The 15,546-nt window shown below is 40.7% G+C and overlaps 1 protein-coding gene across 1 annotated transcript in view; it reads left to right on the plus strand.

Annotated features, from left to right (window-relative positions):
- timp2a (TIMP metallopeptidase inhibitor 2a) overlaps positions 1-15,546 on the plus strand; it is a 62,850-nt gene that overhangs the window by 43,460 nt on the left and 3,844 nt on the right. Inside the window, exons 2-4 of the mRNA XM_041216783.1 lie at positions 648-748; positions 7,909-8,017; positions 11,667-11,791. Of these exons, the coding sequence (XP_041072717.1) occupies positions 648-748; positions 7,909-8,017; positions 11,667-11,791 (335 nt within the window). The remainder of the gene's footprint in view (positions 1-647; positions 749-7,908; positions 8,018-11,666; positions 11,792-15,546) is intronic.

Here is a 15,546-nt window from a genome sequence, read left to right on the forward strand (position 1 = left end):
ACTGGACACCAGTTAGGCACAGAGTTTTCTTTTGATCCATTACAGAAGTCACATTTGTGTAAAGAAAACATAAAAACTGAAGCCAGTCTGATTTCTGCTCAGAATAATTGTTTCTGACTTGAGGTTGACACAGCAATTATGTCTTTGTCCTAAAGCAATAGCAATTGATTTTTGTTGACAAAGTATGTTGTGTATCGCAAGCTTTAATTCTTGAATGCTTCGATTGAATTTGCCTGAAGAACAGAAAAGGGAATCAGACTGCTAAACGAAAAGGAAGAATGTGCAGGGTTATGGGCAGAAGGCAGGAAAATGACACTAAGTGAATTGGCCATTCAGAGAACTGGTGCAGACACGATGGACAGAATAGCCTCCTCCTGCTCTGTAACCATTCTGTGATTCTGTAAAAACAGACCTACTCTGAGCATTGCTGCAGGGTATCTACTTGTAATTTATAAAACTGCTGCTGTTCCTTATTTATGTCAATACTTATTCGTTGGGATGGAAGTTTATTTCCCAAAGCTCTTTCAAGAATTCTGTTTGATATCTGAAATGGGAAATTACTCCTTCTGACTCCGTAGTTGCTTAAACTATATTTCTACTTTTTATTTTACTGGAAATTAATTCATTTATCTCTTTTTTTAAACCAGTGATTAGGGCGAAAGTGGTTGCAAATAAAGAAGTGAATTCTGGGAATGACATCTATGGAAATCCCATCCAGAAGATCCAGTATGAGATCAAACAGATAAAGGTATTGTTACAATCCTGTCGGGATCCCGTTATCATTTAAAGAAGAAATCTGAAATTAACTGACAGAACTACACCACAAAATTTCATTTTTTTAACAAAACGAACTTTGTATAAATAAAGAGAAATTAAAGAAAGCAATCACGATTAACTTGACACTAAAGCTTAACTTGTGCTATAAGCTCAGTTCTACTTTTTACTACCTGCAACCTGCCGTCATATTACAAAATCTTGAAGGTTCGTTACATTTTCCTGGGACCATCCCAAAGATATGCCACAGCCCTCTGTAATTTACTTTAATTCTCCTTGATTTTTCAGCTATTCCTCAAGGTAAGAATCTATGCAGGTCCTTCCATTAGCATTTTGGCTATGCTACCCTCCATCTTTTTTCTTTAGACCTCACCACTGTGGATTCCACAGCTCTTTGTTCGGGTTGCTGGCAGACCCAACTGCCTTGCCACAGCTTTGAAATGCAGGCCTAACCTGGCTCCTTCAATCCGGTGAGATGCAATCTTCACCAAAGCAAAGCTACAACTGCCACTGTTCCCAATCTGAACTGCCTGCTTCTGTTTGCAAACACACACAGATAAATCAAACAAAAGAACCTTCTAATCAAGGCTTCAACCTGAATCACTATCTCTATGGCAATGTCGCACACCATGATTCAACCAGAAATGCAAATGAATTATTTTACCTTCAACATAACTCTTTGATTCTGCAATCCAAAGAATAATTTCTAACTCTAATTGAGTTTTATGACTCTCTTTCCCAGAATTGCTAGCATTTAACTTCTTTTATGCAGATAGCAATAGACACGCTAGCTGCCAAGTGGTCCAGAAATGGCTCATTCAATGATCAAATGTGTACACCTCTCCCTCTGATGTTGTAAGATAAACAAAGGATAGCTTTTAACTGTAATTAATTTCCAAATTGTTTGAATTGCATTCGCTTCAGGGTTATTACCAGTTTCTCAGTCAGGATTTTCCATTTAGCTTACATTTAACAAGTTATATTCCTGAAACTAAAAATTATATTCTAAAACATATGAATCATGAACCAGATATTTGCAACAGCATTTACTGCAAAGATTGAAACAAAAACAGGAACTTTGCACAGTGGTTAATAATGCATATTCTGATTTAATTAGAATTGAAACAATAAATCTCTGAATGGAATTCACACTTGTATATTGTTTTTTGAAGATTACATCATTGGTGAGTGATGTTGAGTATCTGATAGCCTAACTCCAATCATTAGAACTATTCTCAAACAAAATGAGTTCAATGTTCATGGAGTCAAAATAAATTAGCTTCTCCAGCGAAATAAAATGTAGGGGGGGTGTTGGGTGGAAAATTTTCACAATCTTTGACCCACATTATTTATGCCATTTTAGCTCAATAATACTACGTTATAATGCAAACATCAATTTCCTCTCTCTTCCTAGAACTACTAAGAATTCACTCACCCAAACCCTATGGGGCTACTTTGCATAGAAGCACCAATCACCTAGAGGTGCTGTAAATGGGATCCTGGGTAAATTTTACTTTGGAGTCCACACACCCTCTTTGATCCTGACTCTTTTTTTTACAACATAGTTCCTTCGGTTTCATTGGAACTTGTATCCCCACAATAGTACATCCCATCCTACTACTACAATTTCTGGCCTATAGCCTTCCATAAGGGCAGAATAACTTTGAAACAGACTTTCTTTAGGCATACCTCTCTATGCCATCATTAGGAAGGAACATTAGCAATAGCAGGATGTGATGCTAAGGAGAATAAGACAATATTGCAGAAGATGCCAGCTCAAGTACTCTCATCGATCACATGTCTAATTGCAGCATAGGTCCTTTTGAGGACCTCTTGGAGGAAATCTGAAGATTGCCCAAGGCTGCCATTGCATATTTCTGCAACAATCTTTGCAAAGATCCTCAGCCTTGCTCCACGTCCAGAAAGCTGTCCATTCAAATGAAAGTGACCATGACCTGCATTTTTTTTATTTTGACACTGCATCATTTCAAGGTGCTACAGGGGAGCTGTACAATATCAGCCAGGGAACAGTCATGAAAGCCATTCAAAAGGTCACAGACATGCTCTTCAGTAGAAGTACAGAGATCATCGACTTTGCTAACACTCAGACAGCAGAGGGAGTATGCCAGGAAATTCTACCACATGACTGGATTTACCAGTGTGTCATATATATCACCTGTATTGTACTGGAGAAGCCTAAAATATCTGACATTTATGAACAAGGAGAGATTGAATTCATTGAGTGTTTTAATTGCCTTTATTGCCAACCAGAAGACCCCACATGTGCATGCCAACAGTAGCCACAACGCTTCAACATCTCTCCACTTGCTGACATCTTTTGAGAACAACTACGTCCAAGGATGGTTTGTCTGGATGATGCATAAAGCCTTGTTGAAGGTTCTTTTGATGCAACTGAGAGCACCTGTATAGGATGTTTACAAGCAGGCTCACACAGCAACAAGACTTGAAATGGAGAGGACCATCTACTGTTGAAGAGCATATTTTGACACTTGGATAGATCCAGTAGAGTGCTGCAGTAGGAATTCTAAAGGTTATCATCATTGCATGCTGTGCTCTTCACAATTTTTCACTGAAAAGGCCAATAAATCAGCTTTGATAAAGAGGAGCCAGTGCTACCCAAAGAAAAGGAGATACAGGCTCCGGAAGTTCATGAGGGTGAATATTGGGAGAGATCAACCCTGACCAAGTTTCAACTCTGTACAAAACATGTACAATCATGTGCATTCTCTTGGCTAAATCTCTCTGTGCTGGTGCCTGGGAAAAAGGACGGCACTTCTAAGGGTTATAGGGGGTTAGAAGACTAATTAATTGAGAATGAATTATGAACAAGGAGCAGGAGTAGGCCATTCAGCCCTTCGAGCCTGCTCCGCCATTTAATAAGATCATGGCTGATCTGATAACCTCAAATCTGTATCCTGTCTACCCCCGATAACCTATCTCTCACTCACACACACACACACACACACACCCCACCCCAAGCTTACCAAAAATCTATCCATCTCTGCCTTAAAACATTGGTCATAGGAACTCAAAAACACAGGAAACAGGAGCTGGAGTAGGCTACCTGGCCCCTCAAGCCTGCTCTGCCGTTCAGCGATATCACAACCAATCTGATTCTGGCTGTCTGTCCCTCATGGGGTCCTCTAGCTCTGTGCTGTTACTTGCTATTTGCTCCCCTCCGGGAGCAAATCTATATACTTACAGCTATATAGATGAGTATGAAAAATAGTTCACTTCCTCTAAGTCATCATCTGCTGCTGAAGGATGACAGACAAAAAGGAATGAACCTGTTCCTCCTCCCCCACTCCCCACCCCTCAGGATAAAGGAAAAGGGAACAGAAGGTTGTATGGTATCAGTGAGATAGTTGCTCATTAGGCATTGGCAATCTTTTGCTGGCCTCTGTATCACCTGTAATAGGGTCATGATGTCCAAGGCCTTCAGCTGGTGATGAGGTTAGGAGTCTGAAGGTGGGATGCCTCTGCTGGTGCTGAGCCTCTTCTAGGGACTAAGTGCAACAAGATGAATAAATGAGGCTGCAGGAAAAGGGTATCTGGCAAGAGTATTGTAGGAGGTGAGATTAGAGAAAAGTGAGTTTGAGTGGGTCTGACTAGGAGAAGGTCTTTTGGGGTAGTGCAAGCAAGTGTGTTAAAGGAGATGTAAATAGTGTGGAGTGTGAAGAGTTGGTAGTGTCAGTACTGTTTTAAGAGAGCCAAGAGTGTGCTGGCCCTCAGGGTAAATGAGGGAAGAAAGGGGCAAATTTATTTTGGATTTTTCCTTGGCTGCAGTAGTCAAACTGTTGAATGTCTTCTGGCATTGGTGTGTAGTCCTCAATGCGAGGAATTTGGCACAGAGCTTGAGCAACTTCCCTTCTGGCAGCAATGCTGACACTCTTGGATGTCTTTCTGCCTGCCACGCATAGGCATCTGGTCCTTCAGTCTGCTAATTCTTCTAGAGGGGCTTGTAGATCTTGATGAGAAAAATGTTCATCCCTTTGGTGTCTTTCTACCATTATGATGCCTTATGGGCACAGATGGGTTGTGACTTGTAATGGTTCTGCCACGAGTCACTTCTGAAGGTGGAAGATACTCCTAAGAACCAAATGCAAATGGTTCAAGGAAAGAATCTCTTCAGCCAGCCCTGATGTCCTAAAGCACTGCGGTACAGTCTTTCCTGTGCTAAAATCTCCTGGGGCCTCCACCTTTTACAATGCTGTTATACCACAACTAATGTAACTTGCCCAGGGAATGACCATGATGCCCCACCTGCTGGTGAATTCAATTACTTTCTGGCACTATAATTGTGTTATTTGCATAATGAATCATGAAATTCAAAGACACTATTTAAAATGTAAAACTTAACTGCACTTCCCATTGTTACTGTACTTTTTAAAACAATATGCAGACACTTCTGATTGCCTTTTAATGAGAATATTACTTCTCCCCAGCCTCCATTCTGTCTCAAAGTTAATCACGTTTGGGCATTCTCAATCTTGTTACTAATGAAAGAAACCCAAACGTTCAGTATGGGTGAATGTAAGGCCCTTGTTATACTAGCCTGCCTGATATAAGTGAGGTGCACTAAATAATAAGATGCCTGCCACACCAAATACCGTGTCCGCATAGAGCACCTTGCTTTCTCTGTACCACTGCATGGACATGGGGATAGTCATGGTTAATAAAATGCCAGTGTGAAGCAACATGCTGTGGATTCATACAATACACAAGTTTTGCTAACTCACTGGTGAATCTTCATCCAACACTTTTTTAGATAGAGGTCAGTACCAATATATGCTCTGGCATCCTGAAATGGATTGGGTTTCTCAATTTAGATCATTGTACAAATAACATTATTCATATTTATGGGAACAATCTGAGTTTGCGGTTCCCATGTCTCAAGCAATTTTACATACTTAACAAGTAGACCCAGAGGAGCCACCCAAGTATGATTTTAATATCTCTTTATTGGGCTAAAATAAAGCATGAGCTTAGTTTTAATATATTGTACAGGCAGGAAAAGTTTATTCACCCCTAAGCTATCTCAGTATCAAAGTGACCATAATTTGTGGGGGGGGGGGAAATGCTTGGATCACAATTGAGCATCCCTACCATCTTGGGCTATATGTCTGTACAGGAGCAATTCCTGAAGTTAAAAAATATATATATACTTTTTGGCAAACATACTTGTCCTACCAATGATCTGGAAAGCACTTCAAACATTTGAGGAAGAAGGTGCAATTTATTTGACTCCCCTGGTATTGTTGTATAAAAAAGCAACAAATCATCATTGGTTTGGAACCGGTGCTTTCCAAGTCATGAGAAGATGGGTATATACCATGTTCAAAGTCTCTGATAGGACTGAGATTTTTTTTTGCTGTAGGACGTGTTGTTTCCCTGAATATGAATCATTTTAAAATGCCTGCAATTTAAGTGATCATTTCATTTTCTCTTCTTACATCCTCTGTACAAAACTTGTGGTCAGAAACTGTCCAAAATTAATAAATATTTGACTTGCCACAGTTACAATTCATTAATGAGGAGGAATGTTTAATGAAAGGAATTGGAGTTCAGAATATCAACCAATAATGGAAATTAATCTGCATGAGATTACTTGCTCAACTACAAAATTCAATCTCATATAATGTATGGTATTCCATATGTTTTCTACACATCTGAAAATAATTATTTCCATTACAGAATAAACTGGAGACCCATCCTTCACATATGACAGAATCTAGAGTTAAAGTATTCTGATACCTGTAACACGGAAGCTTCACCTAATAGCGGAAACCGCCCTAGTGATGCTGGGTATGCAGGGCTAGAACAAAAATATCAAGATGGGCGATAATAATTAAGGTGCTACACAGGATTCGCTAACATTAGAAAATGGATTTTAAAGAAAATCACATTTTTTGAAACCCTAATTTCATTCACAAGTGAAATTATCAAGTAAAATGGATAATTCTCCCATTGTTCTACAACAGTGGGAGAGAGACCCTCGGTAATAAAAACAGAAAATGCTGGTAAAACTCAGCGGGTCAGGCAGCATCTGTGGAGAGAGAAAGAGTTAACGTTTTGAGTTTCAGAGCTAAAGAGATCCTCGGTGAATACTCAAGTAGTTTTTGCCAATTGTTTAAATTCTGCCACTCTCTCATTCGTGTCTTCATGCACATAAGCTTAGCTGATAGCTCCACAAATGCTTTATTATGTCCTTGAATTGACTGCATCCATTAGTGAGTCATCAACAGTGAAAATCACGACTGAAGTTCATTCCCCATTGAAAAGATTCACCCATACAGGACTTTTTTTTTACGATGTCTATCTGAAATGGGTAGCAAATTTTAAATAAATCTTCAGCAAACATTTTGAAGACTAGAAAAACCACAAGCAAAAATCTTTTGTGATTTCAGTCTTTAGAAGAAGAAAACATTTGGAAACCCTGAAATAATAACTGAAAATGCTGGAAATACTCAGCAGGTCAGGGACCATTTGTGGAGAGAAAACCAAGAGCTTCCCAGAGAATCCCATCATGGCAAATAGTGAAATTTGAATTCAATAAAAATCTGGAATTGAAAGGTCTGATGATGACCTCGAAACCATTGCTGATTGTTGTAAAAAAGAAAACAATCTGGTTCCCTAATGCCCTTTAGGGAAGGAAGTCTGCTGTCCTTACCTGGTCTGGCCTACATGTGACTCCAGACCCACAGCAATGTGGTTGACTCTTAAATGCCCTTTGAACAAGGGCAGTTGGGGATGGGCAATAAATGCTGGCCTAGCCAACGACGCCTACATCCCATGAACAAATTTTTAAAAAAAGGTTAATATTTCAAGTCAATAAACCTTTCATCAGAATTGGTTATTGACCTGGAACATTAATTCTGTTTCTCTCTCCTCAGATGCTGCCTGCCCTGAGTTTCCAGCATCATCAATATTTTGCTTTTGATTTAGAAACCATGATCCATTGAGTATCAAAATTAGTGATTTTGTTTTTCAATGGGAAAACAGCCAATCACTGCGTCCCACTACTTACAAGATATCGCCTACATTCTAACAAATTTTACCCTCTTAATATTTTGAGTTACTCTGATCTTAACAAGAAACTTCCATTGTTCACAGATGTTCAAAGGACCAGAACACAATATTGAATATATTTTCACAGCCACTTCATCAGCAGTATGTGGAGTCATGCTTGAAACAAGCGGAAAAAAAGAATACCTAATTACAGGTATAGTGTGTGCCTCCTAATTTTGAAAATTCTGTTTAAGATATTTGAAGAAATGAGCCCTGCTGTTATTAGAGATTTGTAGAAAGACTCCAAGTAGGTTGTGTGTTCAAATTTGCGGTTTTCCCAGTTGCAGTTTTCTGGTCTTAATGGTGCAAAGTAATGGAAGTAGAGTGCAGATGTTATCATCCCCTTAGAGACCGATAACTTTTAAAAAGAACTAGCTGAAAGGATGACGTGACAAGATTTCAAGTTTTGAGACTTTTTTATAGTAACAAACTAAAAGTACGATTGACTAAACTTATTTGAGGAGGCAATTTGTGCTTTAAACTACAGGAAAGATCTCCCATTTAACATTTAAAATGACCGTAAATCTCCTGCCATGGTTATACTTACTCTGTCCCTTAAGCAAACAATTCTTCTGGAACCAGTTCAAAGTGATTCTTGGCTTTTGAAGGTTTACTTCTGTTCTTTTCCTTTCCCAGCCTGGTAACTTTTAACACCAGAAATGTCTTTCACGGTGACAGTTTTCCTGGGGATTCCCCCTCTAGCTCAAGCTAGGCAGATCTTCAGGCATTGTTTTAAATTCCCAAGAATTTGGTCTTTTCGATTTGAGCTTGAGCTCACTACATTCGCTGTGCATTTCTGCACAGTGAACTATGGAGATTTGCTGCTCTATCTGCTTGCGCTCTCTTTTTCACTCTCTCTCTCGCGTGTGCTCTTTTTCACTCTCTCTCTCTCTCGCACACTCTCTTTTTTCTCTTGCGCGCTCTCTTTCTTTCTGTTGCACGCTCCACCCTTTCCTCTCTCTCGCACGTGCTCCCCTTTCTATCTTTGCTTTCTGTTATTCCAATGAGGAGGTCTGCCATCAAGGCATGTCATGCTCATCTGGCTTGTGCCTATTACTATCCCTCTTGCAATCAAATATGGCAGTAGCAGGCAGAAGATAAAATGTTTTTTCCTCCTGCCCAGTTGCTTTTTATAATGTGCCCGATTTTTCCTGCAGTCATAATTCTTGTTAAACCAAACTACTGTCAGAAATAGGCAAGAAGCTCATTAATACATTCATCTGATGGCACCATAATGTCAACCCCATTTTTGACTACCATCTATCACCTCTTCCTACATCCACCCATCCACTATGGCAATACAAGTCCTCAAGTTGCTGTTTAAACATCATATTCAACAGGATCCTTAGCTTCTCTCAAGTAAAGCTTTAAGACTTTAAGTCATATTTTTCACTGATTTTATTTGGAGCAATTTAAAAGTGCTTGAAGTTGCTACTGTAAGTTTTTATTCCTTTTTAGGATGTGGGCATCATTGGCAAGGCCAACTTTTTTTTCTTCACATTCCCAATTACCCTCTAAGATGGTGGTGGCCCTTCTTCTTGAATCACTGAAATCCATGTGATTTTTTAAAAATTCATTTTATGGGATGTGGGTGTCGCTGGCTGGGCCAGCATTTATTGTCCATCCCTAATTGCCCTTGAAGGTGGTGGTAAGCTGGCTTCTTGAACCACTGCAGTCCCTGTAGTGTAGGTACACCCACACAGTGCTGTTAGAGAGGGAATTTGATGAGTTCGCTTTCACAATGCTGTTGGATTGGAAGTTCCAGGGACCATGACAGATTGGTGATATATGATGAAGTCAGGATGATCTATTACTTTGAGGTGATGGTGTTCCAATACACCTGCTGTCCTTGTCTTTCTAAGCAGTAGAAATTGTGGGCTTGGGAAATGCTGGCAAGGAAGCCCTGCTGAGTTACTGCAGTGCATCCTGTATGTAAGTATATTCTGCAGCCATGTATGCCAGTGGTGGAGGAAGTAGACTGTTTTGTCCTGGATGGAATGGGCCTTGAGTGTTGTCACAACTGCATCCATCTTGGCAGCTGGGGAGTTGTGCTCCTGGTTTGTGCCTTACAGCTTGTAAGGTGATTTTGAAGAGTCAAAATATGAACCACTTACAACTGAATAACAAGCCTCTGACCTGCTTTAGTAGCCATAGCATTTATCTGGCTGATCCAGTTCAGCTTCTGGTCAGTGGTGACCCCAGGATATTGATGGTGAAGGAATCAGCAGTAGTAATGTCATTGAATGTCATGGGGAGGTAGTTATGCCCCTCTTATTGGAGTTGGTAATTTACTGATACTTTTTTGGTGCAAATGTTCCTTGTCACTTATCAGCCCAAGCCTTGATATAGGCATGGACTGCTCCTTTATCTGAGGAGTTGTACACGGAGCTGACTATGGTGCAATCATCAGCATAATGCCCCAATTCTGTCCTTATGTTTAAAGGAAAGTTCTTGAATAGAGTTAGAGTTGGAACTTTGCTGAAGGAGTTCCTCAGGGCAATGTCTTGGGACTGAGATTGACTCATTAACCATCTTTCTCTGTTTCATTTGTGATTCCAGCCAATGCAGTGTTTTTCTTAGACCCCAGTTGACTTCAGTTTTTATGAGGGTTCCTTGGTGCCACACTCAGTTAAATGCTTGGTCAAGGGCAGTAATTCTCAGCTCTCAAATCCAGTTCTTGTGTCCATATTTGGACCAATGCTGTGAATAAGGTTCTGAACTGTCAGAGTGCTTCTGGCATTACAACTGTTTCTTGAAGGGAGTCCTTTTAGAAAAATGAGTAGGAGTAAATGGAGCTGCAGCTGGAGAGAAAGCAAATGGATAGAAACTTGCTTAGAAGAATCATTACCCTACCCGTAGTGTTTATTGGCCCAGAATAACATACTTGCAGTTCCCTGAAGAGCATTACTGAAGAAGGCCTCTACTCTCCAAGGAGGCAATCGTGTCACATCCTTCAAGAAGTTGAGCAACCAACTGCAAAAGCTTGACATAAAATTGCCTGATACACTCAAGGTCACTGCAGCCCTGAACTTCTTTGCTTCTGTATCTTCCCACATGGGGCATCATCAGCATCAGTTAGTCTGCAACCAATGCTTGTATTAAGCAGGTGACTGATGCCTACATTCATCATCTTTTCCATGGACATTGGGAAACACAAGGATGGGACCCACTGGGAGATAGAGATTGACTCCATAATCCCAAATCTCAATTATGCAGCATGATTTTTTAAAGCACTTTAATAGGGTGACTGCCCCTGTGGATTCCTTCGCTTCTGAAACTTTAAGTTGAAATCATCCCAGACTGATGAGATGAAAGTGCCTTCTTTCTTGCAGCTGGAAGGAATAAAATGATTTAGGCTGGTCTCTGTTCAGTTAAGGTTAAGTGCAGGTCTATAAATTAGCATTCATATTCAGGACAGCTATAAACATATGTTGGGGACCACAGTTCTGAGATTGGGTTTGAGACAAATTGATGGAGTAGATTAAAGAGAAGTTTAGTCTAGAATTGATCACTGTGGGCACAGGTGAGAACTTGATGTAGACACATGATGCAAAAAAGTGGAGAGCCCAGCATTAGGACCCCTGACTTTAGTGAGCAAAAAGAAATCTAATGAAGAAGGTTGCAGTGTCCATTTAAAAAAAATCAACAATTCAAGGCTTCACATGTTTAATATGCATAAAACAAGATGTTTCCTGCAATTTGACAAGCTCAACTCCTTTGAACAATCTTCTCTTGGTCGTTTTATAGTTTGTACAAATTGTAAACAATGAAGAAAAGAGGGGTTTATTTTTGTATATCCACAGGCAAACTGGGCAAAGATGGAAAGATGTTAATCACACTCTGTGATTTTATTATGCAATGGGACATGCTAACTCCAACACAGAAGAAAAGCTTGAACCAGAGATACCAAATGGGGTGTGATTGCAAGGTAAGAGAAAACGAATAATATAATAATCAAGAAAATGATCTGAAATTAGAGCATTATTTGAATCATGAAAACACAAGCTTAAAGCTGGTGCATCTTCTATTGGGTTGGTACCTCATTGGTACATCGTTGTGTTCATTCGCCCTGTTGTGGAGTGGAAGATGCGTAAGTGGCCATCATTCTTTGTACATTCAGATAGCCAGAATGGCACATTGAGACAGTGAGTCCTCCAGTTTTATCAAAAACCTAAAATCTAAATCATTGCAAAATGCAAGATAATTATATGCTATGTTCACAAGTAAAGACTACTTAATAAAATTAAAATGGTTAAAAAGAAATTATGAGCAGAGTTCTGTAGCTGCCTGGTTACTCCGTGGGAAACTGAACAATGCAGTGTGGATTGTTGTTCTGTCATTACTTCCAGTGCTGAGATCAGTTAATTGAATACAGACCATGGATCAAAGGTAAGGATCTTCCTGATCCATATGTTTTTGTTGAAACAAAAGCTTTGGCAATCATAAAACATAGTTTCTTTACAAGTGTGTTTTTTTTAAGTGAAAAATTTTTGTTTCAAAAATAGTTTTGTAAATCTGGCAGGTTGGAACTTCAGTCCATGGCCTGCAATCAATTAATTGTCACTGGACCCAGTGCTGAGATCAATGCTACAATTACCCTCATTGGTTTAGGGAAGATAAACTATCCAGGGCTTCCACTGTTGCTTATTTTTCAGTAATGCCTGAGAAAATTTAATTTAGAATGGCCAGTCAGATGTGATAGCCCAAGTCCTGCCAATTGGCATATCCCAGGAGGAGTCTCCGCCTTTAAGAAAGTAGGACTGAAAAGAGAAACTTTTCAGGAAAATCATGATACATACTTGGTGTAAGCACCAATTGCTGTCCAAACAATCCTTGGTTTAGGTGTTTTATATTTAATATGTATAGAATATCAAAAGCACTAGAAATGTTTCTTAAAATTGCTAACATACTGAACCATAAAATCCAGTTGGTTGTGTTTTATTTGTTATTCGCTAATTGGTGAATTTTGCCTACCCCATCACCGTTGGTTTTGGAATAAGTGCTGATTTTGTGCAGTGTAGGTATATCCCCAAATTCTGAAATCAAAACAAAGTGCTGAAAACGCTCAGCAGGTCTGTCAGCTTCTGTGGAGAAACAGTTAACGTTTTCAGTCTGAAAGATCATCAACCTGAAACGTTAATTCAGTATCATTACAGTCTTACAATAGGGAAACAAAATCACCAAGGGGAGATTTTGTCAACAGCATGGCATTCCCAATGGTGTAACTGGAAGGGTATACTATGTCCTCTCTTTTTGCCATTTTCCACGAGATTACAATTAAAACTTTGTGGTGTACATGGGAAACACGTGAGATTCAGCGGTGGGAAAAGCTTTTCAATGGTGAAACACTATCAGCTGACAATGATGCAGCTACCAGTGGGCTATAAAACATCCTCTTGGTCAAACAGGAAGGCTGTGCATCATTTCTTGCCCAACTCCATTCTCATTAACATAAGACTTGAAAGCACGTTGGTGACACAGGTATTTTTCAGAGTTAAATTTCGCTTGTAAATAATTCATGTTACGTATCCATAGGTGCATCATCACTCCTTGTTGAGACCAACTTAGCCAGAGAGCTAAATGTACTGGCATGTCTCATGGTTGGTATGCATCGATGGTTACAGGGCAGTGCCATGTCCTTTACTGTGGAAGAAACAGGATTTTCCCGTTGGCGATTTGGGGGCAGGGCCCGCTCGCCGATGGGAAAATGACACGGGATGATGTTGGGAGGAACTCCCGACATCATCCTGGTCCCTTTAAATTTTCAGGAAGGTGGGCAGACAGCGAAATCAGCTGTCCACTCGCCGACCTGTCAATGACCAATTAAGGCCATTGACAGGCTAATTAAGATTGTTAAAGACCCTGCCCATCTAACCTTAAGGCTGGCAGGCAGGCCAGGAGCCCCAGTGGGCTACTGATAATACATGAAACATCATCCACTGGCGGGATGAGGTTTCATGTCTGTTTTTAAAAAGTTTCATAAAGTTAATGTGTTTCTTATTAACATGTCCCATCTCATGTGACATTGTCACATGAGGTGGACATGTTAATAATTTTAATATTTTTCTATTTTTGGTGTTTTTTTCCCTGTCAGTACTCTCCCTGAGACAGCACTTGGTCGCAGGGAGCAGTGTGCTCGTCTGCGCGCATGCGTGAAAGAACACACTTTGACAGCTAGGGTTCCCTACACCTCCCCCCCCCTCCCCCCCCCACAGCAAGTGCATAGCGCTTCCTGTTGGGCCGGCCGCTGGGTGGGCCTTAATTGGCCCGCCCACTCAAAATGGCGGCGGGCCCCGTTTTGGTGTTGGGGTTCAGCTGTCTGCCCGCTGCCGAGCCATTGGGGCCTGCACGCCCACCAAGGGCAAAATTCTGCCCAATGTTGTGTTTTCTTGTTTACTCTTTATTGAATGTTCATGTTAGTATCAGGTACTGTACTCGCCATAGTGTGGGACATGGCTGAACTTGCAGGCTCAGCTGGCCCTCTCTTCTATGCGTTGTAAAGGACGTTGTCCAAGATCACTCTTAGCAGGGATAATTGAAATGTTGTGGGTGAACTCAAATCCCTATAAGGACTCTGCCAACCAACACTCTGAAATGGACACACATTTGGACAGTATTGACAATGCCCTTTGGGCCCATCATTTTCTTACCTTTTTACTGACTGTGTTCCCACCACATCCAGGCCACAAGGACCTTCTCACTTCATTCTTCCTTGCCCCTGACCTCATTCCACATCCCCCTGCACTCCCCCCTCCCCCCAACTCCCCTCATCGTTGACTCACCCTTGCTGGTCAGGAGCCATTCTCCTGCTCCCTTCCCTTGTGCCATAAATTTAAACAAGGAACACTGCTGACCTTACATACAGCTGCACAAAGCCGACTGGTGCACGCCACCTTTAAACAAATGCAAACCGCGGGCTATGAGATTCGCATGCGCCGCTGATTTTTATCTTGAAGTTAGAACATAATTTAAAACAGTTTTTTTGCTGACGAGTATTGATAGAATGCAATGTATTAAAAGAATGAACCCGTTACCGGCCAGCATGCGGCTTGACAAGCCACAAACACACCACTGACTTTGTCACTGCATCGCAACCTACCATCGGGAAATCAAGATTTTGCATCCAGCCTAATTAAGTCACCCCATGTGCCACGTTTCCTGCTCATTTGGTTTCCATAAAATCCCCCCTCAACCCCCCAAGCCCCCACCACCACTCCCAACCAGCAGAACCTATATGGAAAAAAATGACAAACTCAATTCCTCTCTCATCTTTATATTATGTGCCATCTTGTCATGTAATTTGTAGCACTACAGTAACAGACGTTCGCTCAAGTTGCAGTCCACTCTGTGTGTCAGTAATGGACTATGCAGTTTGCAGCTAAGCTGTGGTAGAATGATTTATTTTGTGAATCTCAGTTGGACATGGCTTGCGCACAACCCTCCTTGTCTCCCAAAAAGGCAGGAGGCCCATATTTGGATGGATCCCTAAGGCAAAGGCTCCATAGACCCATGGATTAATGAGCCCCTGTGTTGAATTTATAGTGTGTTACTCTGTATGGCCCTGGTTAGGATGTCAACTGTGCCAATGGTTTCAATTGTAAGCTTGCCTGAAGATTTCATTTTCTCCTCATTTACTTTTTTTTGCCAGCTGCATTTTATTTGCCCCATACAGTCTTTGGGAAG

Source organism: Carcharodon carcharias, chromosome 22 (assembly GCF_017639515.1).
Source record: "Carcharodon carcharias isolate sCarCar2 chromosome 22, sCarCar2.pri, whole genome shotgun sequence".
Classification (NCBI taxonomy): Eukaryota; Metazoa; Chordata; class Chondrichthyes; order Lamniformes; family Lamnidae; genus Carcharodon; species Carcharodon carcharias.